The sequence below is a fragment of the Monomorium pharaonis genome, chromosome 7 (genome assembly GCF_013373865.1).
Source record: "Monomorium pharaonis isolate MP-MQ-018 chromosome 7, ASM1337386v2, whole genome shotgun sequence".
NCBI classification, from domain to species: Eukaryota; Metazoa; Arthropoda; class Insecta; order Hymenoptera; family Formicidae; genus Monomorium; species Monomorium pharaonis.
The window spans coordinates 11,989,317-12,009,436 of NC_050473.1; the positions used below are offsets into that span (position 1 = coordinate 11,989,317).

Genomic DNA, 20,120 nt, shown 5'->3' on the forward strand with positions numbered 1-20,120 from the left:
AGTAAGAACCGTCAATTTTTAGATGGAAAAGGAAAATTTGGAAGTATATTCAATACAAATTTTAACATGTCTGCTCGACAATTTATTTATAACCTGAAAATGAGCTGTGTTTAAACACCATATCAGTTAGACTTAATAAAACATAAATTTCTATGAACGCTTAATGCGTTCTCTCTCTACAAGAATGTCAATTATCCAGATTATTAGAAGTGTGTTTACGTCATGTGACATCTTTGTTGGAAAAATAATTTTTATCTCTTATCTCTTGTTTTTCAAGTGTATCTATAGAGGAACTCAGAAATTATGCGAAATATTTAGTTTGAAAAGTAATCAGACTTCAAAACAAGGAAATTGTTACAATATGTTAAACATGTAATCATCATATTACAAGAATTTATCAGCCCATATCTCTAAGAATACCTAACGTTTCTTTAAGAGAAGTATAATACATATTTTATACTTCCTATAATAATTAAATTATTACTTTTTAATATTAATTAAATTAAATCATACCATAAATTTTTTTATTACAAATGTTAATGAAATTTGCATCTTCGAGTCTTTTACAACTTAATGTGTAATTTATTGATTTGATGCCAAAAACTATAAGGCTATTAATCGCTACGATTAATAATTTATTTACATCGCGTAAATAAAAATATCTTCAAGAAAAGAAAATAACTACATACACGATATTACATTTAAACATTAGGTGAATGTCTCAACGTAAATTAAATCAAGATTTGCTGATTATTCATACTCATTTACCTGCAATGTTACCGATTTTTCTTAATTCTACTAATATTAAATCGCTTATAAATATATTGCGATTTGCTTAGAGAGTATCTTTGCTGGTTTTATTTCTAAGGGACAAAGTGGACGATGATGAAATCCCACTCACTTTATTGAGTGACAAAGAGTGCGCCTTACTCGGAGAATTGCGAGTCACGTTACTGCTCTGAAAAATAAAATACTTCAAAACTATTGCAATATAATGCGATTTAAGTCGAAAAAACAATTTAAAATCAAATTTAGCTTTGAAGTTTAGAGTGTCAATAGTGCAAGTTAATTTGTGTGAACATCAAGTTAGAATAAGAATCAATACAATATGAATTGTCAACAAATATGTATCAGATTAGACAGTTTCAAAATTTCTTTATCTATATTATTCTAATTTCCATCTTTATATTGCAAATATTTTTTACAATTAAAACAAACGTGCAAAGGAAATTTTTTGATGGAATAAAGTTAGAATAACATTGTATACTGCTACAACATTTTCATGCTACTGAACTTTTCGTTTAAACTGTTGGAACTTACACTATTCACTCTAGGCTCTTCAAAGTTGTGTGATCCAGATTTAATACGAGTCTGGGCATCACCTGCTGCGGATTCAAATTTGCTCCCGAATTTGTGACGCTAGTGTTGTGCGCAGGCTGCTGAGAACACGTTCGCATGTGCGTCGACCAATGCGATTGCTGACACGGATAATTACAATAAGCAGTGTTCCAACAACAGTAAAACATCGCTTCCTGTCCGCACATAGCGCACCATTGCTTCCGTTTGGTCTCTTCAATAGTGCGCATCTTTTCCTCTTCGACTTCCCTACGAACTTCCTCGACCGATCGACATTTCTCCGCTTCAAAACTCGCACGCATCTCACGTAGAGTACGATCTGGAATTTATAACGTTTTCTGAAGTATTTTTACATTAACGGTGACCGATTTTATCAAACAATTTCGCAAAAAAATGCATATGTATATGTATAGGCATACCGGTATTATGTTTTAACTCTGCTATTTGTTGTTGATGCTGCCACTTTATATGCTCTATCTGCATCCGCAGAAAGAATATTGTTGCTTGATAATTATCAGCCGTATCATTTTCTCCATTATCCTCCTTGTATGCTGCCTCCTTATACGCCTCTTCCATCATGTGCCCCATTTTTCTCGCGAGATCGTGCGCATTATGATGTAAACGCGCACTAATAGGTCCGGCTTCTGGAGGTAACAGTTGATACGTGGATGGCGTAACGTGCTTAACCGGAGAAACTTGAATAACTTCGTTTGCCTCTGAGACATGGGCCGTCCGTTGAATATTTCGTGAATTGGATGATTTTCCAGGAAAAGATTTCCTAGCCTTTCTCGGCGAATTCTGATGTACCTCCTTTGCTACGGGAAGCACATCCTTGTTGCTTTGACAGTCTATCGTCGATGCGATCTGTTGTGCAGACTCGGCAGATTTTCCGTTAACCACGAGCAACAACACGGATTTATCTGTTATAGACACGGCTGGATTTGTCGGTGGAATGGTATGAGTAGAATTCGCAATGGATGATAGCCGTATGTCCACTTCAGGTAAGTTTTTTTGTACATTAGATGATTCTTTATTTTTTCTCAACACCTCTGGAATTACTTTACTCGAATTCGACGATTTCTCGTTCTCCAAGCTCGTAGTAACGGATTTCAATTCCTTCTCTGTATTCAATTTGTCAACAAGCCTTGTTTTCGGTTTGTACATTTTATTAGTTTTCGCGCAATTGTACTTTGTATTCGTCTTCGAGTTATCCACTTGAGAAAGTGCTAGTTTAGGATTGATAATATTTTTCAAGAGGCTTTTTCTCTGCGCTCGTGTCGTATCAGATGATTCAGTACCTGATTGTATCGTAGATTTAGGTAAACTTTTTGTAGATGATTTCACTTCATTCTTCACTTTCGACGAATTATTCTTGTCTGAGATACTGGTATTTGAACTTGTGCTATTATTTTCAGTGGAATTATCCGCAACATTCGATTGAGATATTGATGTCCTCGTGTTTCTTGGTTTATAATCTTTTACCGTTTTGTTTTGAGCAACTTCTTTAGGGGTTAATTTTATAATACCTTGATCTGTTTTCTTATTTAATTTACTAGGACTACCATTTAGATCTGCTTGCATGTTTGAAGTATCCTTAACATCAGTATCTAATTTTTGTACTTTTGGCATTGTAGCTTTATCCTCCTTTTCAGCATCGCCTTTCAAGTTGGTATCTATTTCAGTAATATCAGTTGATTCATCACTCTGTGATTTACCTTTAAGGAAACTTCGTTTTTTCTGAGGATTCTTTTTCTGAGGTATGGAAAATTCTGGACTGGAAAGATGATTGGGTCCGAGAGGATTGTAATTCGGTAGTATCAGTTGTATTTGCATCGGATTGTTCGGATCGTACTGAACTTTAGGTAGCGCATATTTAAACTGGCCGAACATAAGCGTCAGTTTTCTAATGTGTCGATTAACTTCTTGCACGCACTCATCCATGTCGGATTTACGTTTACGGGGGGATGGAGCAGGTGGTTCCTCGGAGTATAAAAAAAGATCTTTTGGTGGCACCCAAGCGCGATCGTGTTCACCGAAAAAACGTACGTCCACGTATCCTTGAGAATTGATGCGAGGCATTGCCTTTGCCGGCCAAAATGGAAAACCCTTTAGTTTGGCCCATACAAGTGGATGCGGTCGACGACAGGGTTCGATAAACCATGAAGGCTGAGGTCTCGGCAAGTTTCGACCATGTGCGTAGCAATCGGGACATGCCTCAATTTCCGAAACTTCCTGACGCGCCACTTTGATGATCTGCTTTGCCGCGTTTGTCAGTTTTGATGTATCCGTGTAAACACCACCGCCTGCAGATATCAACAGAGAATAATTTATTTATCTATTCAAATTTAAAATACTTTATGTAATTTAAACAAATTTAAAAGAGAATTAACATACACGTATTAAACACGATGCAATTATGTTGTATCCATTTTGCATCTGCCATAAACGCATCGGTACTGCCGTAAAGTTTAGACTTTACATTTGATTCTAAAAGACTTAGATCCATCGGCTTGATAACATAATCCAGATAATTCGGCACTTCCAAGAGATCCACCGGTTTGCAAAATGGTTCAGACTACATCAAGCGTAAAAATCAGAAATACATTAAATAAGTAAATACAATAGTAAATTGCGCTGTATATAATAAAAAAAGAAATGCACATACGCCGGGATAGTCGCGTAATCTTTCAACCACATGTTTAAGCAACATGCACAATTGATCGATGGACAACTGCGCCATTGCTGTGGAACGCGTTTCAGCGTTTTCTGCTTTCAAAATGGTTGCACATTCTCCGCATATCCATTTCTCCAATGACGATGGCATGCCACCTATACATTTACGATGCCACGAGCGAGGACAAGCAGTGCAGAATGCATCAACCTTCTCTTTATGACATCGCCAACAAAATCGATCGTAGCCAGTTTTTAATTTCTTCCTCTTGCTTCTAGTACCGTTCTCCTCTGCAGGAGGTTCTACCGTCGACACACTGCTGAGAATATCAACACTTTTTTTATATTTAAAATATAACGCACATGCATTTACAAATATTTTATATGTAATATAAAACATAATTTTCTATTAAGATCTGAACAAACCTTTTCCGCTTTCGTTTCAAAGCAAGTCCTTTCATCGAAGCATCTTTGGTTTTCACTTCCTTTTCTTCATCTGTGCTTTGAGGATCTGAGAGCAAGGTTACACTTGGCATCTCTTTCTTCTTACTTTCCTCAACAGGAAATTCCAGTGTTGTCGCATTACTAAAAATGTTTTTTTTCTATATATCTAAAATATCAGAATTATATCTGGTACAAATGGAAATTTTCAGATAAGTGCTAACCTTTTTCGTTTTCGTTTCAAAACTCCCTTTCCTTTTGTCAAAACATTTTCGCTTTTAACTTCCTCTTTTTCGTCTGTATTTTGAGGATCTGTAAGTGAAGTTACACTTTGCATCTCTTTCTTCTTATCCGTCTTACTATCGTCCTGTTTATTCTCATCATTTACTGATGATTTTAAATTATCTTTGTTTTTTAGATCATCAGAATCTTTTTTCTGTGCACTTGCACAGTCATTGGTTATATCAGATGTTGAATTTTTCTTTTCCTTTGTATCAGGTGCTGTGTCAATTAACTCGTTATGTTGATCAACTGATGATGAAGTAGTCAATGACATCTTTTCCTCTATTTTTGACTGTGCTGTTGTATTTACCTTATCCGTAATAAAAGATTTCATCGGATCTTCGCTGTTCTCATGGGATGCCATTTTAATTGTCACCTATAGCAAAAAGCATTGAGTTGGTTCATTAAAAAAAGTATTAGCATGTATCATTAGCATGTATATTTCATTGTCAGCAAAAAACAATTGATGCAGTATAAAACAGCAAGTCATTTTATTCTGATGGTTTATCAGTGTTAAATAAAAAAGAGACAATTCATAGTGTTGCACTGTATCCCTTTGTCTTTTGCTGGAGAATGCCTATATATATTTTGCATAGATCTGTATACATTATTTATATAATCGTATTAGCTATTATATATGCTACATGATCAACAGCAGCTATTATTATATTACTATAAAAACTCCAACCAAGTTACACACATATATATTAATGTCAACACAATTCGGATATAGACACGCAGCAACAATATTATCTCATACGTTCTATGCCTCCAAGATTACCTATAATGACAATAACGAGTGCGACATGCTAATGACAATTCAACGAGCCAAAGGTAGCTCCTGGAATCCATATAGGCTCCATCGTTCGCCGTAAGACACTAGTATCCTAGTTGCAATTACCGTTGCCGTGAGAAAGCGCACGCGAGGTGTCGAGCATAAACGGATCCTTTACCTTGCGGTGATCCCAGATACGACCACGATGCTTCTGAGTTAGGGATTGCGGCTGACCACCCTTGCAAACGTGTCGTGAGCTGCCAGTGCGGCGACTCCAGCAGCGGAGCGTTCGTGTCAGCGGTGTTACAGAGTCGTCAATCGAGCCACCATCGTATCACGAGTCCCTGATACGACTCCTCGCGTCTTCGCCGTCCTCGGCACCAGAAAGCTCGCCTTTTTCTCTTTCTCACCCTGAACCGCGGTGGACGGTGAGACATGAAACACCAGCAACGAGCAACCTTGCCCGTGATCGGTGGCGCCATCCATCGACGGTGTTCCTCGTAAGTGCCATCGCAGTGATCACGTGACACTTCTGGCCGCTGTCTTCCATCCCTTTTCCGCTCATATCAATCGGTCCTGCCGACAGAGGAGATAACTGTCAATTTCATCTTCGCGCGATTCCGAATTCTGCTATCGCGGTAGTGAAACTGCAATGAATTACAAATACACGGAATGAACATTTAAATTGGATTTGTCTCTCGACCACAAGGACCATGGAAATGAGATAAAGTAGATAAATGATAAAGCATCAGACAAAAGACAATTTTCCAGCGAGAAACGCACATTGTAATGACAGTAAATCATTTCAATCCTGTCGTTTATTAAACGATGGAATGTTTCATTTTCGCGCTGGTTTTTGTCTCTTGCTGAAAAAATCGTGCAATATTTCATTATCACCATTAAATCGAACGAAACGTCATATGTCGTTGACAGTTGAAGGCTAAATGCACATCGCAAGGCTTAGGAACTCGATTGATTGTATTTACTGCTCGCCTTCGGCCTTCCTCCTCTAGGAAACAACAGCAACTCGAATGTGACTGTCATCTTACGATACATCGCACGACAGCCTCGCGAGAAATCTCCCGTTGACCCCGCGGTAGCATCCTCGTTCGAATTCGATCGGCGCTTTTACTAGAGCGTAAATCGGAGAACTGATCATGGAATTGTTAAATCGCCTCAACATCGTAATCGCGAGATGTTCCTTTCGTTCGCCCAAGCTGGAAATGACAAGTCGAAATCGGTCCTGCTGCTGTCGTTCCATCTCTCCTGTAATCCCGTACCCAGGTGTGTCTGATAGGTTATGTGATCACGTGGTGCGCGGAATTATAACCTAACCTAACTTCTCTCTCTCTTTCTAGTTTCCTCTCCCTCTCTCCGCCTCTCGTTTCCCCCCGCTGTGGTGAAGTGGTGCGATATGCGAATGCGATATCGCGAGCGAAACGAATGGTAAATGGTGCGACAGATTGTGTGGCTCGAGCTCTCGTAGAGATGGTAAACAAGTCACACAACAGCTGTCACTTTATCTAGTCACAACCGAGATAAATGGGGAACGTCACAACGAGCCCGAGACCAAGATCGCTCGCTGAAGTGTGAATCACTAAGGGAAAAGTCTAGCAGCGGAACGAATTATGCCTCGAGAACAGCTCTCTTATGACAGTCCGACGGAGCAGCGGACTGCTTATTAGGTTATGTTATTCCGTCAAAGTGTTCGTACTTTAGCGAGAAATTCGTCGACAGCCACGTAGAGAGGAGTCAAGACTATAACAATGGGTGACCATATCGGCGATAACATATTAATTCCACAGGTCGACAACGTCGTGTTAGTCGATAAGAGCGATGGCAATAACAAGAGCATGGATGGGACGCTGTGCATCAGCGGTCATCATCTTATTCTGTCCTCTAGGCAAGATGACGGACAAGAGCTTTGGGTAGGTGTAATAAATTATAAACATTTTTACATGTATGAGTAACGTAAGGAGAGCAGTTGCAAAGTTATCGGGGGAAAGTTGTGTATCTTTATTCTTTGTTTTTATTGATTAGTACATTTGAATCGTCTTTTTTCAATAAATATTTATTTCGTGTTTTTTATTTTAAAAGGAACTAATGCTTAAAAAATTACGTTTTAATTATTTTAAAGTGTACTCTTTTCTTTAAACCAATTTTTAACAAGTTTTTCTTTTTCTGCTAGCTGATGAACAGGAATATTGATGTCGTAGAGAAGAAACTGAATGCTCAGAGCCCAGGCGGTAGTATAATATTGAAATGCAAGGATTTTCAAATCCTTCAGTTAGATATTGGTTCTACCAATGATTTAATCAACGCCATATTGTCCATAGAGAAGCTGATATCGCTAGGTAATTTTTTAAATTTGTTATATCTATGATATTGCTCGATGATAAGATATAATTGTAATTTACTTTGCAGACCAAACTTTACAATACCCATTCTTCTATCGACCACAGACAACCAACAACATCATGGTACAAATCGAAGATGGATGGACAGCGTTTGCACCTGTTTCCGAATGGTCTAGATTGCTAGCGGCTCATGGAGATGAGTGGCGTATCAGTTACCTGAATAGAGATTACAAAGTTTGTAGTTCGTATCCGTCAGCAGTCATAGTACCGCGTCAAGTAGATGACAAAGTTGTAATAGCTTCAGCTGGCTTCAGGGACGGTGGAAGATTCCCTGTTTTGTGTTACAGACACGAAGGAGGTGTAAGTAACGTACAATTAAAAACTTTAAATTACAAAGTAATATTTACTCGTTCGTGACTTTTCGTTTTCATCTTATTGCAGAGTATATTGTTGAGAAGTAGTCAGCCGTTATGCGGTGCTACTGGTAAGAGATGTAAGGAAGATGAAAAATTGTTAAATGCAGTCCTAGGTCCTGGAAGACGTGGGTAAGTATGATCGATATTCGACCATTCTTGAATCACAAGTATTCTTAGATATTTATTATAGTTACTGAATTTTATTCATAGTTACATAGTGGACACAAGATCGGTTAATCAGGCGCAGAGTGCTAGAGCCAGAGGCGGAGGAACGGAAATGGACACGGCTTATCCGCAGTGGCGAAAAGTACACAAACCAGTTCCTCGGCCGCACGAATTAGCAGATAGTTTCTACAAATTAATAGAGGCTTGCAATGACGTGAACAGTTCAACTTCGCAATGGCTATCAAAATTGGATAGCAGCGGATGGTTAACTGCTGTACAGAGTGCTTTAAATGCTGCCTGCGTCACCGCGCAATGCTTGCATCAAGAAGCCGCGGCTGTGCTAGTGCACGGTAGATACATTACAAAGACTAATAACATATATTTAATGATTAATATAGCGAAAGTATGTATTTATCTCTTTAATTGTGTAATACTAATAACATTACGTGATTTTGGTTTATACAATAGGCAGCACAGGTAGAGACTCTACGCTGGTGGTAACTAGCTTAGCCCAGGCAATATTGAATCCCGATTGTCGAACGGTACGAGGACTTCAGGCACTCATAGAGCGCGAATGGTTACAAGCCGGCCATCAATTTTTCAGTCGGACTCGTTACGCAGCATATCAGCCTTCAAACTCCCAAAATCCAACGCATGCACCGACTTTTCTGCTTTTCCTTGATTGCCTGTATCAGTTGCATCATCAATTTCAATTCAGCTTCGAGTATACCGTGGATTTACTCATCAAATTGTATAAGCACGCCTACTCCTCGAACTATGGTACATTTTTAGGTATGTAAGCATTAATTATATTTTTTTATTAATTTTATATCACTTATATTTTTATTAAGACTTGTTTTTTCATTGTTGCTGTTTATTATTATTGGTTACTCGTTATTCTATGTATTTGTTTATTCAGGTGATTCGGAAGCGGAAAGAATAAAATTACGGCTATCCGAACGAACTTACAGTTTATGGTCGTATATGAATCAACCGGACGTTTTGGAGCAATGGATAAATCCATTGTATGAGCCGAATCCGAGAGTGATTTGGCCCAGCGTCGCACCTATCAGTATTCAATTGTGGAGAGAACTATATCTTGCGCATACAAGCGCAGCCCCGTGGGATGGCATGCTCTCCTACGCGAAGCAGATCAAGCAGAATCACACGGCAGTGCGCAAGGTAGCCGGACAGCTCCAGGCGCAGATCAAACAAGCGTTGGAAGAAATCCGATCAGATCCGGACATGTCGCGGAGAGACACGGACAATCAAGAGGACCATCCCCGTATAGCGCAATTGAGCCTGGAGTCTCAGAGTACTTGATATTACAGAATGTAGAAATCGAAGAAGAGGAAGAAATGTCCATGTTGTTCAACGATCTTGTCAATATGCCTTTAATTATACAATACTATCGTTAATCCGCGAGGATCTTCACGACCTGCCACGAATGCTGAATGCCTTCGTAATAAATTCTCGACGCCATGCTTACAACTTCACGCCGAGATGAAGTAAAGGGTGTCTATTAGCTTTAAGAATAGGTCTGAGATTGAGCATATTATCATTGTCAATATAGATTTGAATATTGCGTATCGTGTAAAAGGTATTTCTCTCACGTCATTGCAGTCAAGTCACGCGATTTTCGCCTATGTAGTAAAACTTGTATTACCGAGAGGGTGTCAAGTTCTATTTAAACGATTTAAACGAGACAAGATAAATTGTGATATTTTTTATTTCACAACAAACGCATGGTTCATACCATGAAAACAGAGTTAACGATATTACACATCACATATATGTACATATATATATTATATATAAAAAGGAATTTATATATAATATATATATATATAAAATACTATATACACACATAATTTATTTATCCAAAGTAATATAACAAATGAAAATGGACTGTATATTGTAAATCCATTATTAAAGAGCGTAATTGCGAGGGGAGAGAACTTGCGAATTTTTCATTCGAGCGTACAGAGAGAAGGAAATCCTCACTCGTTCGGGGGTACGGACGAGTTTTTACCGTTATTCGGGAAGGATGGCGGCAGGGCGATGGAGACGAGAGAGAAGAGAGGCAAAGAGAGGGGGGGGGGCAGGTTAAGGGCAGGATTGTTGCCGCTGCCGTGGCAAAAGGGGGAGAAGGCTGGAGGGGAAAGCGCGGCAGGTGTTCACACACAAAGAAACTGAAAGGGAATCCCACGGCCATTGGCTCCGCCACTCAGGAATGCATCGAGTTTCGTCAGCGTTCGCGTTTCGCGATCGAATATACGTACACGTGTACGCACCTCCTCTTAATATTAATCATGGGACAAGATACGTTTATACGCCTGTAAAGTTAAGCCGCAACGTTCGGGAAAGACAAAGGAAAGACAGGTCAGGATATGGAAGAGTGATCGGGACGCACAGGGCTTTAAAAATAAAATTGAAGAACGAGTAAAAAACGATCGACGTTGTGATTTTAATCTAAGTAATTCTAAACGAAAATTTAGCATCGTTTGCGTTCTTAATGTTTCTTGAAGGCTCTCTGCCCCTCCATCTGGGATCGCACCTCTAAGCGTAAGAGAATTCGCGCGGGTTTCGAGTGACACGCGAGCGAGAGCGAGATTGAGAGACCGATTTCCGACGTCTTACCCCTGCGTTTCCGTTCGCCACGAATGGACGGGGACAATTATTTCGGAGCGCGTCCTCTCACGTAGGAGATCCAGAACTCTACGACGAAGAAGCCGCGAAAGAGCCCCGCGGGGTTGGCTTTGGATGCGCAAATAGTACCCCGAGGACTAGAACATTCTTCGACGCGTTCACGACGCCATTTAGGCATCGTGTCTTGGCGGCAACGGCGGCGACACGGACGAGCGCGCGCGCGGAGAGATTATTATACCGGTTTCGAATCTGCGCGATGGAGGAGATCCGTGAGAAATCGCGACCTCGCGCCTGCGACCATTACCTTGTGATACCGCTGCGTAGCTTCGTGCCTTTCTCTATTTCTTTCTCTTTCTCTCTCCTTTATCCTTCTGTCGATCTGTCCCTCATTTACTTCGCGATATCACTTTTTTTCCCAGAAGCCTCGGAAGAAGAGAAGAACAGGTGTGTTGGTCCACACGCGCGAGCGTTCGCGCGCGCGCTGGGATTTGGCTCGCGCGCTTTCCTCGCCTCAGCACAGGTCCAGTATCCTTGGATGAGTGTGGATCTAGTCACGCATATAATCGTGAAACGTGGACTGAATTCAAACCCATCCAGGGCCGCTGGACGGGCGTGTCAAACGATCCCGCGTTGTCCAATTTTCCCTCTTCCTCCGGAAGGTGCTCTCTCTCTCTCTCTCTCCTCGGAATCCTCGATCTCCGCGGAAATTTCCTTGTCTTCGTCCAAAGAGACACAAACGGCGTCGACGGAGCCGGAAAGCAGAGTGATGCGTCCGTCGGGAATGGCATTAGCGGCCTCACTCGTAGTAGTAGTAGTAGTAGTAGGGGCATTCTCGGAGAAGGGGCCTCGTACCGCCGTTCTCGTCTCTCCTTTCGATTCGTCGGAGGAAAGAAGAGAAGGGAAAAAGATCGTCAACTCTCTTTGTCCAGTAGTCCCAGCTCCGGATCTCTCCTTCTCTAGCTCTCACTCGCAGGCAGGCAGTTACACCGCGTCCGTGAGGCCCTTAAGGAGGGGCAAGAGAAGGGACGCTTTTTCCCAAGGCGTCCCGGGATCACAACAAAGAAAGATGCGATTTTCGAAGCGAAGAGCGGAGAGCGAAGCAACCGCGGAGAGACGTTTCTGGACAGCAGCCTGAGAGCGGTGGTAAAACGTATCTCTCTCTCTTTCTCCCTTTCTCGCTATTAAAGAGAAGAGTATATATACCGGAAGGCGTGATGCCGTATATTCTTCAGTGAAACGCGTTCGCTCGCTATGCTTCCGCGAACCAGCGAGATGAATGCCGAATTCTTCTTTTATCAGCTCGCAAAAAGAAAGTGACGTCCACACGTAGACGTTACAATTACGATCGTTGCAAAGCACTGAATTCGGTGGACGCGTTTTGCGTTTGATTTCAAAAAATCTGAACCACTGCTCCAGAATCAAAGAGCTTTAACAGCGATTTAAAGTGTCCTCTCCTCTACCTATTTAAAATAAAAAAATTACCTGAATGTCCGAAAAATTTTGGTTACTCACATAGCTATAAGTTAAGCCTTATACATGAAAATTGCTAGAAGTATCATTATTACCTTGATTTAATTTATAAGAAACTGATGATCTCGTAAATGTTTAATAAATCGTACGAACAACAGATTTCTTCGGACTTGACGTAACTGAAGATCCAAATTTTTTCTTTCTCTCGTGCTTGTTTGGGAGAGAATATTTTATTTCTCTTTTTCTACAAATTAAAAATAAAACAAATTTTATTCTTATTATTATAAAATAATTTTAAACATAGGTTTAAGTAAAAAAAAAAAAATTAGTTAGAATTTCGTCTGGTTTGTTCCACTGGAGTTCAAAAGAATCCGGGAATTTTAAAACTTTCGAGAGTTCTCCAGAAAAGATAATGCAATTTGAAGGTGTCCCGCGACACCTCTCTTGTTCGTTCTCAGATCCTTTGTGGCGCTTCCTTTATGTTCTACGCGTCGTTGTACTCGGGATATTCGCGATATCGCGCATTGTTAGTGAATTCTCAGGTACGGGGCCGATTGTGCGTTGCGCAACAGCGAGTGCGTGTGCGTGTGCGTGACCTTGAACTTCATCTTGCCTTTATCTTTCTCCCACGGCATCCCGGGAGAAAAGCTGGCGTTGCGATGAGTTCGTTTTTGAGATGCAACGTTATTTCGTCAATTCGCACGAAAGTGACGAAGAGTATAAAAAATGTTCAACTTGATAATATACGGTGCGTTTCAATTTTAAGCCGAGTTAAACCAATATTGAAGACACGAAGAAACGTTAATCTCTCTCCTTCCGTCTTGTTTTCTAACTTTTCTACAATGTAAATAAGCATCTGAGGCGTGCGAATTCTTCGCTTGTCCTTTTTAGAATGCACTGGTCGATACTCTTTTTTTTTTTTTTGGTTCCAATCTCGAACGCGTTATTTTCTCACCGCAAGCCTCCGTGGTAAACATCGCGCGGGAATGCCAGGCGTCCAGTTGTGAACCGCTTGAGATATTAGAGGGCCGCTGGAAAACGAGGAAACTCATGATAAAGAAATGAGCAGCGACAGCACGCGGGTATTCGTAAGCGGAGAAGAAACGGTGTCGCAAGCAAATGACGGTTTTTGAAATAACTCACGCGGTACGAATTAAGATTTATTTTGAAAGAAATATTTTATTTAATTGCTATATGTAATTCCAGAAATTCCGCAATCTTGAAGATAATGAAAAGCAATGTAGATGCGAGATGAAAACAGATCGTCGATTCAAGATTGTTTAAGCAAATAATTGTTTTAATTTCGAAAATCGGTACTTTCAAAGTACAGCCTTCTAGAATAAACTATTTGCTTGGTAGACGTGAACATTTGCTCGGCCTGGAATCCAATATGTACAAACAAACGTGAGGTCGCGATTTATGAGGGCTCCATTTTGACAGGAAAAGTCGGAGCACCACTGTCGAGAGCTACGGACAGTACGGACGCTCTAAAGACGGTTGAGAATAGAGAGGGTGAGAAAGGGAGAGAGAGAGAGAGAGTGAGAGAGAAAGGAAGGAGAGCCGGCGAAAGAGAGAAGAGCGAAAGAGCGCTAGGTCGTGGAAAGCGAAGAGGAAGGGAGCGAGGTGAAGCTTCGCAATTGTCGTTTCCATAGTGATTTATACCTCGAGAGAGTCTCGCAGAGCCTCGAGAGCTCAGTCAGGAGCATCTATGGGTGTATCCATCCTAAGGCGAAAAATCCGATGAGAAACCGATCCAAAAACCAGATTCGAGCCCTCTCTGTTGGCGATGTGACGAACTGTCAAGAAACTCATCTATCGGACAGGCTAGAACTTTGTGATTAAATTATTGACCGAAAATAACTGCAAATATCGCTAGTGGTTTGCGATAGTTTGTCATAGATGGTGCTGGCAGTGACTTGAAAATTTTAAAAAATTCTTAGGAAAATAAAAACTTCAGACAGGATTGAGTTTACGAGTGCTTTGATCAACTTCATAATCTATTCATTTTTAATTATATCGATTCGAAAATTCGTAAATCAAAAGAGTCGTAAATAGAGGGACATTAATTTGTATTTTTTAATTTTTAAAAACTATAAATTATTAAATTTTGTTTATCAATACGTACTATATAAGATATATTAACAATTTTATAACTAATTAATTCTTTTTCTGTATTTTCTATTATTTTATCTAATTTATAATAATTCTATGTTACTTATATTTTGTTTACAGAAAAGATTTGTGTTAACATGCATACATATATGATACATGGAGACATAATCTTGAATTTTATGGTACAACCCTGATTTTAGGTAAAAAATCTCTTTGTCGACTACATTCTCCTAATATTTTCCAGATTTTTGAGACTTGATTTCCGCAATATAAAAGTCTGAATTTATATATATTATATACATTATTGAAAATTCTACTGGTTTGCACGTCAATTAATTTAATATTTAATACTTAATAATTTTATCATTTATTTTAATAGAATTATTAAATTTTTGTGGTATTTGAAAGAAAGGAAAAAAGTGAATAGAAATGTATACATTAGAAACTATAAATTACATCTTTATTCTTTACAGTTAGAGAAGTTTAGCTTCAATATATTGTTCTAGTTCAATTAAGTGTCGATTGGACTTTAGTCAAAGTTCATTATTAAACCGTGAAGATTATGCGAATCAACTTTGCCTTTATTTGCATCGAGATTATAATAGATTTCTTTTTTAAAAGTCTCGTAAACTATTGTTATCATTATAAGCAATTCCAGTTAAAAAGTCACAATAAACTACTGTAACAAAATGCCGATTAGAACACTAAATAAATCCGATCTGTTTACTAATGACTCGTGTTTGTTTCAGCCTTGGAAAAGGATCTGCCATTCAACGGATGCACAATAAGTAAAACGGATACGGTAAGGACGCGGCAGTTATTCTAGGACGGAAGTACACAGGCACATGTGCACAGCGTTTAATAGCTACTGAGTTCGTCGCTCTCTACGATATATTTACGGTGTTCTCTCTAAAACTGTCTCGTGTCTACGTAGGAGCTTAAACCGTCTGAGACTTACGAGTACTTTTGGTTTGTTTTCACGTCTCCTCGTCTGGGGGACGAGGTAAGCCGGGAAGAAGAGCCATGGAAAATCTCAGCGATATTGAAGCAGAAACGCGTACAATGGATAGACGCCGCGATCCTCCAGCAGGCTCAAAACCGATTAGAAGAATCGGGCAAAAAAGGGGGGAAAGGATTGAATTTTATAACGTTCGCTCCAGCGTGATTGGGCCGGCCGTCAGTATTGGTTACGCAATCTCATGACCCTACATAGTCGGATAAGCGTGACGGGCGTTATAGGCATAGGCGGCATGCTCCCGGGACGGGCGTAAATCGGATACGCACCGAAGCTATAAGAGACTGGTCGTTCCCAGTAAGTGCTCAGTTAGGCCAAGATCGTTCGAGGGAGTTCCATCGCCAACTCCGTTCAAACGGCCGCTGGAAACGCATCGGTAAATCTATTAACAAGCGGATTTCGCGCGGGTCTTATTATTCTTCAAAATGGTAAGATAATCGATTTCTTCATTAATTTTTGAAATCATGAATCATGACTAGTCCGTGTCTGATTTCCATGAAAGTTTCTCGACATTTCCAAAATAGTTAACAATATTAATCATACGATATTTCAAATCTCTCTCACAATCACAAAATGTCAGCTGTCTTCCATTCGACGTATAACGATATTTAAGACTCAAACCCGAATCATTTGTTGATGGGCGATTATTTCAACGACCCCATATCACAAAGCGATCGTAAATATGTGTCCTTGCAATAAGAGAGCAGAGCAAAGGCTTATAAAACGAGTAAAAAATTATACCCGTACATTTCATGCTATATAGAATCTTTATAAGCAATATCACGAAAATTATTTAAAACAAATAAAAAAGAAATGAAACTTAATGAAAAAGACATCTTGAACGTACGGTTTTTATTTTTCATATTAATTTTTACATTGTCATTTAAATCTCGTGGGTGTGCTGTTATCCTCATAATAAATATATCATTAATTGAATTCGCTCGTTTTATGGCCCTGACCTTCGCCCTCCTTTCTCATTGTGAGCACTTAAAACTCAATTTGGTCACATTACATCCTATCTCTTTAGGCGGAGGCATTGAGATCGAGAGTACCTATGCCCTTTATTATTGTTGTTAGAGAGATCTATTAATCCTTAAAATTTACTTGCTGGCCACGGAGCAGCAAATTTTATCTAAAGACGGATCTTTCCAATTGGCGCGAGTGACGTTTACAGCTGCATTACGTTGTTGCTACTTTTAGAAACAAAAATTTGCGCGACGCAATGCGACAAGCTCCGCTGCGGCAAGTAGCTCACTTACAGTCGTTAGCAACGACGCGAAGAAATTTTGCCGAGCTTTTACTAACGGTTATATTCTATTGCTATCCATGCAATCTTCGCTGGCCCTGGAATACATCCTACGTACGTGCATGTATTACAGCCGGCATTGTACTCAATCAGAGATGTATTTGTTATATGATGAAGAATATTCTCCGCTTTAAATTATCTATAATTATTGTGTTAGAATTTAAGAATAGATTTCTATTTGTAATTTTACACACTACACACTACACTACACACACACACACACACACACACACACACACACACACACACACACACACACACACACACACACACACACACACACACACACACACACACACACACACACACACATGTACTTTGATATACATGTTGTATGTATGTATTCCAATTTTTCGAACATTTTTCATGTACTATAAAACGCAATAAAATTATAAATAAAATTTTGTCACGAATTACGGATTCAAATGATGAATTATGAATTTAAATTAAATAAATAAATAAGATATAAATTACGATTTATAATTATAAATTTAAACTTTAAAATATAAATTATGGATTGTTTTTCCTGCATAAAATGTCTTATTCAAAAATAGTGTTTTGCATTCACAAGATTTTCTGATCGCCAATTCTGCTTTGCAAAAATCTCGAATTGGATCAAATATTTTTCAGTGCGATATTGAGAATAGAACCATGAAATTTTGTATGCCTCTGAATCCGATAATAATTAGCAGAAGAAGTGAATCTTTTTTAATGCGAAGGTTCGCATTTATTTGAATGCTTCTTATTGCGATTGAACGCGAAGAATTCACAAGATATTCAATTGAATATCTTTTGAATATCTTTTGAATTCTTTTGAATTCTGGTTTTTGACAAAATGTCAATATTTTTTAATTCTTTTCGGTCCAACGTTTTATGCAGGTTTGTAATCTAATTACGGGTTCTGAAGTGGATTTCGTAAGAACGAGTCGGTGTATTATCAGACTGCAACTTATTATATTTTTTGCAGCGTGAATGCATATCCGTCCACGTAGGACAGGCGGGAGTACAAATCGGAAATGCCTGCTGGGAGCTGTATTGCTTGGAGCACGGTATCCAACCTGATGGACAAATGCCATCAGACAAGATACTCGGGGGCGGTGACGACAGCTTTAACACCTTCTTTAGCGAAACCGGCGCCGGGAAACACGTACCCAGAGCTGTTTTTGTCGATCTTGAACCGACCGTCGTGGGTGAGTGCAGCGTATATAACGATGTTTCGAATCTAAATCGGACAATCGGTTATGACCCGTCGACGTTCTTTCAGATGAGGTGCGTACGGGGACGTACCGGCAACTCTTCCATCCAGAGCAGCTGATAACCGGCAAGGAGGACGCCGCCAACAATTATGCGCGTGGCCACTATACGATCGGTAAAGAAATCGTGGACCTGGTCCTGGATCGTATTCGCAAGCTGGCGGATCAGTGCACGGGGCTGCAGGGTTTCCTGATATTTCATTCGTTCGGCGGCGGTACCGGTTCCGGCTTCACATCCTTGTTGATGGAACGACTATCGGTAGATTACGGGAAAAAGTCGAAACTTGAGTTCGCGATTTATCCAGCGCCCCAGGTGTCCACGGCCGTTGTCGAGCCGTACAACTCGATCCTCACGACGCACACCACCCTCGAGCACTCCGACTGCGCGTTCATGGTAGACAACGAGGCCATATATGACATCTGCAGACGTAATTTGGACATCGAACGGCCGACTTACACCAATTTGAACCGCTTGATAGGCCAGATCGTGTCCTCGATTACGGCCTCGTTGCGCTTCGATGGCGCGCTCAACGTCGATCTGACGGAATTCCAAACGAATCTGGTACCCTATCCCAGAATTCATTTCCCTCTGGTCACCTACGCTCCCGTAATATCTGCGGAGAAGGCTTATCACGAGCAGCTTTCTGTCGCCGAGATAACGAACGCCTGTTTTGAACCCGCGAATCAGATGGTCAAGTGTGACCCTCGGCACGGAAAGTACATGGCATGCTGCATGCTCTATAGAGGTGACGTAGTACCGAAGGACGTCAACGCGGCAATCGCAACTATTAAGACCAAGCGCAGCATCCAATTTGTCGATTGGTGCCCCACGGGATTCAAGGTCGGTATCAATTATCAGCCGCCTACCGTCGTACCCGGCGGCGATCTCGCCAAGGTGCAGCGTGCCGTCTGCATGTTATCCAACACGACGGCGATCGCCGAGGCTTGGGCGAGGCTCGATCACAAATTTGATCTTATGTATGCAAAGAGAGCCTTCGTGCACTGGTACGTCGGCGAGGGGATGGAGGAGGGCGAGTTTTCAGAGGCACGGGAGGATCTCGCCGCACTGGAGAAAGACTACGAAGAAGTCGGTATGGACTCCACCGACGGCGAGGGAGACGGTGCGGAGGAATACTAACGATCGAGGATCAAGATTCCTACTTCTGTCTCAATTCGTATTTTTCATATATTTATACTACGACGCTTGCCACTTGTCGCGAATTTTTCTCTTATCCGATTTTGTAACGCAATCCGAAGCGACTTACTGCGATGATAACTTTACCCACCGCTTTTCTATCTAATCCCGATCCGATGATATGTAGAATCTTCGACATGAGAAGCATATTTATATCCCTACAATTTGTCACTTGGTATTGCTCGAAGAAATAAAATAACTACCGAGAAATATAAGCACATCTAAAAATACTTTCTCGTGTATTTTGTTGTAATATTATTTATATATTATATCAACCATTATACAATAATAGATTGCATTAATATACGTCTTCGATCGTACAATTATTATCAATCATTACATGATACGTGAATACAAGTGAAGGATGAGAGGGAGAGGAGGTAAGAAGAAAGTATACATGGGCGAATACTCCGTCACAGATGTGTCATAGATCGATGAAGAGATGTATGATTTCGCAATGAATCGTCGTTCAAGGAAGAAAATACGACGTGCAAATTGCATCACGAGCGCAGCTCGTAATTTTTGTTGCACTTTGGATGTAATACGGCAATGGTAATTGTGTGTTGGTCTTAATAATAAAATTATAATAATAGCAATGATAATACTAATATAATATTTTGACAATAAACTAAAAAATAATAGTGTAGAATAATAATAA

The 20,120-nt window shown here is 40.1% G+C and overlaps 3 protein-coding genes and 1 long non-coding RNA gene across 10 annotated transcripts; 2 read left to right on the top strand and 2 right to left on the bottom strand.

Moving 5' to 3' along the window:
• Window positions 1-59: 59 nt before the first annotated feature.
• On the bottom strand, window positions 60-6,789 carry LOC105836419 (protein kinase C-binding protein 1). 6 transcript variants are annotated; one of them, XM_012680438.3, is made up of 9 exons: window positions 6,422-6,789; window positions 5,703-6,100; window positions 4,692-5,125; window positions 4,453-4,611; window positions 4,022-4,343; window positions 3,751-3,931; window positions 1,776-3,659; window positions 1,383-1,675; window positions 60-958 (listed from the first exon to the last, which is right to left on the bottom strand). In XM_012680438.3, exons 3-9 carry the CDS (start codon window positions 5,111-5,113, stop codon window positions 836-838), a joined length of 3,384 nt encoding a protein of 1,127 aa, XP_012535892.1. In that variant the 5' UTR covers window positions 5,114-5,125; window positions 5,703-6,100; window positions 6,422-6,789; the 3' UTR covers window positions 60-835. The 6 variants fall into 6 exon arrangements, with proteins under 6 accessions (XP_012535892.1, XP_028050824.1, XP_028050826.1 ...); XM_028195023.2 differs by having other exon boundaries at window positions 4,022-4,346; window positions 6,422-6,788; XM_028195025.2 differs by having other exon boundaries at window positions 60-953; window positions 1,321-1,675; window positions 4,022-4,346; window positions 6,422-6,788.
• Window positions 6,673-10,415, top strand: LOC105836420 (myotubularin-related protein 9). Of its 2 annotated transcripts, none has more exons than XM_036289207.1 (8): window positions 6,673-6,808; window positions 6,883-7,452; window positions 7,713-7,878; window positions 7,949-8,241; window positions 8,323-8,426; window positions 8,508-8,812; window positions 8,931-9,254; window positions 9,382-10,415. In XM_036289207.1, exons 2-8 carry the CDS (start codon window positions 7,291-7,293, stop codon window positions 9,783-9,785), a joined length of 1,758 nt encoding a protein of 585 aa, XP_036145100.1. In that variant the 5' UTR covers window positions 6,673-6,808; window positions 6,883-7,290; the 3' UTR covers window positions 9,786-10,415. The 2 variants fall into 2 exon arrangements, with proteins under 2 accessions (XP_036145100.1, XP_012535895.1); XM_012680441.3 differs by lacking the exon at window positions 6,673-6,808 and having other exon boundaries at window positions 6,934-7,209; window positions 7,330-7,452.
• Window positions 10,416-13,489: 3,074 nt separating this feature from the next.
• On the bottom strand, window positions 13,490-15,835 carry LOC118646741. The gene is made up of 2 exons (XR_004964194.1): window positions 14,244-15,835; window positions 13,490-13,612 (listed from the first exon to the last, which is right to left on the bottom strand). It is a non-coding gene; the product is annotated as an uncharacterized LOC118646741 (long non-coding RNA).
• Window positions 15,836-15,983: 148 nt separating this feature from the next.
• LOC105836415 (tubulin alpha-1 chain) lies at window positions 15,984-19,690 on the top strand. The gene is made up of 3 exons (XM_012680433.3): window positions 15,984-16,136; window positions 17,982-18,204; window positions 18,279-19,690. Exons 1-3 carry the CDS (start codon window positions 16,134-16,136, stop codon window positions 19,403-19,405), a joined length of 1,353 nt encoding a protein of 450 aa, XP_012535887.1. The 5' UTR covers window positions 15,984-16,133; the 3' UTR covers window positions 19,406-19,690.
• Window positions 19,691-20,120: the final 430 nt, after the last annotated feature.

Excerpts from the sequence above, each read along its gene's own strand:
- LOC105836419 (XM_028195023.2), bottom strand. The coding sequence starts at position 5,113 with ATGGCATCCCATGAGAACAGCGAAGATCCGATGAAATCTTTTATTACG. Across the intron at positions 4,612-4,691 it reads TTGAAACGAAAACGAAAAAG|TAATGCGACAACACTGGAAT; the intron begins GTTAGCACTTAT and ends AAACATTTTTAG. Across the intron at positions 3,932-4,021 it reads GATTACGCGACTATCCCGGC|TCTGAACCATTTTGCAAACC; the intron begins GTATGTGCATTT and ends CGCTTGATGTAG.
- LOC105836420 (XM_036289207.1), top strand. The coding sequence starts at position 7,291 with ATGGGTGACCATATCGGCGATAACATATTAATTCCACAGGTCGACAAC. Across the intron at positions 7,453-7,712 it reads ATGACGGACAAGAGCTTTGG|CTGATGAACAGGAATATTGA; the intron begins GTAGGTGTAATA and ends TTTTTCTGCTAG. Across the intron at positions 8,427-8,507 it reads CTAGGTCCTGGAAGACGTGG|TTACATAGTGGACACAAGAT; the intron begins GTAAGTATGATC and ends TTTTATTCATAG.
- LOC105836415 (XM_012680433.3), top strand. Across the intron at positions 18,205-18,278 it reads TCTTGAACCGACCGTCGTGG|ATGAGGTGCGTACGGGGACG; the intron begins GTGAGTGCAGCG and ends ACGTTCTTTCAG.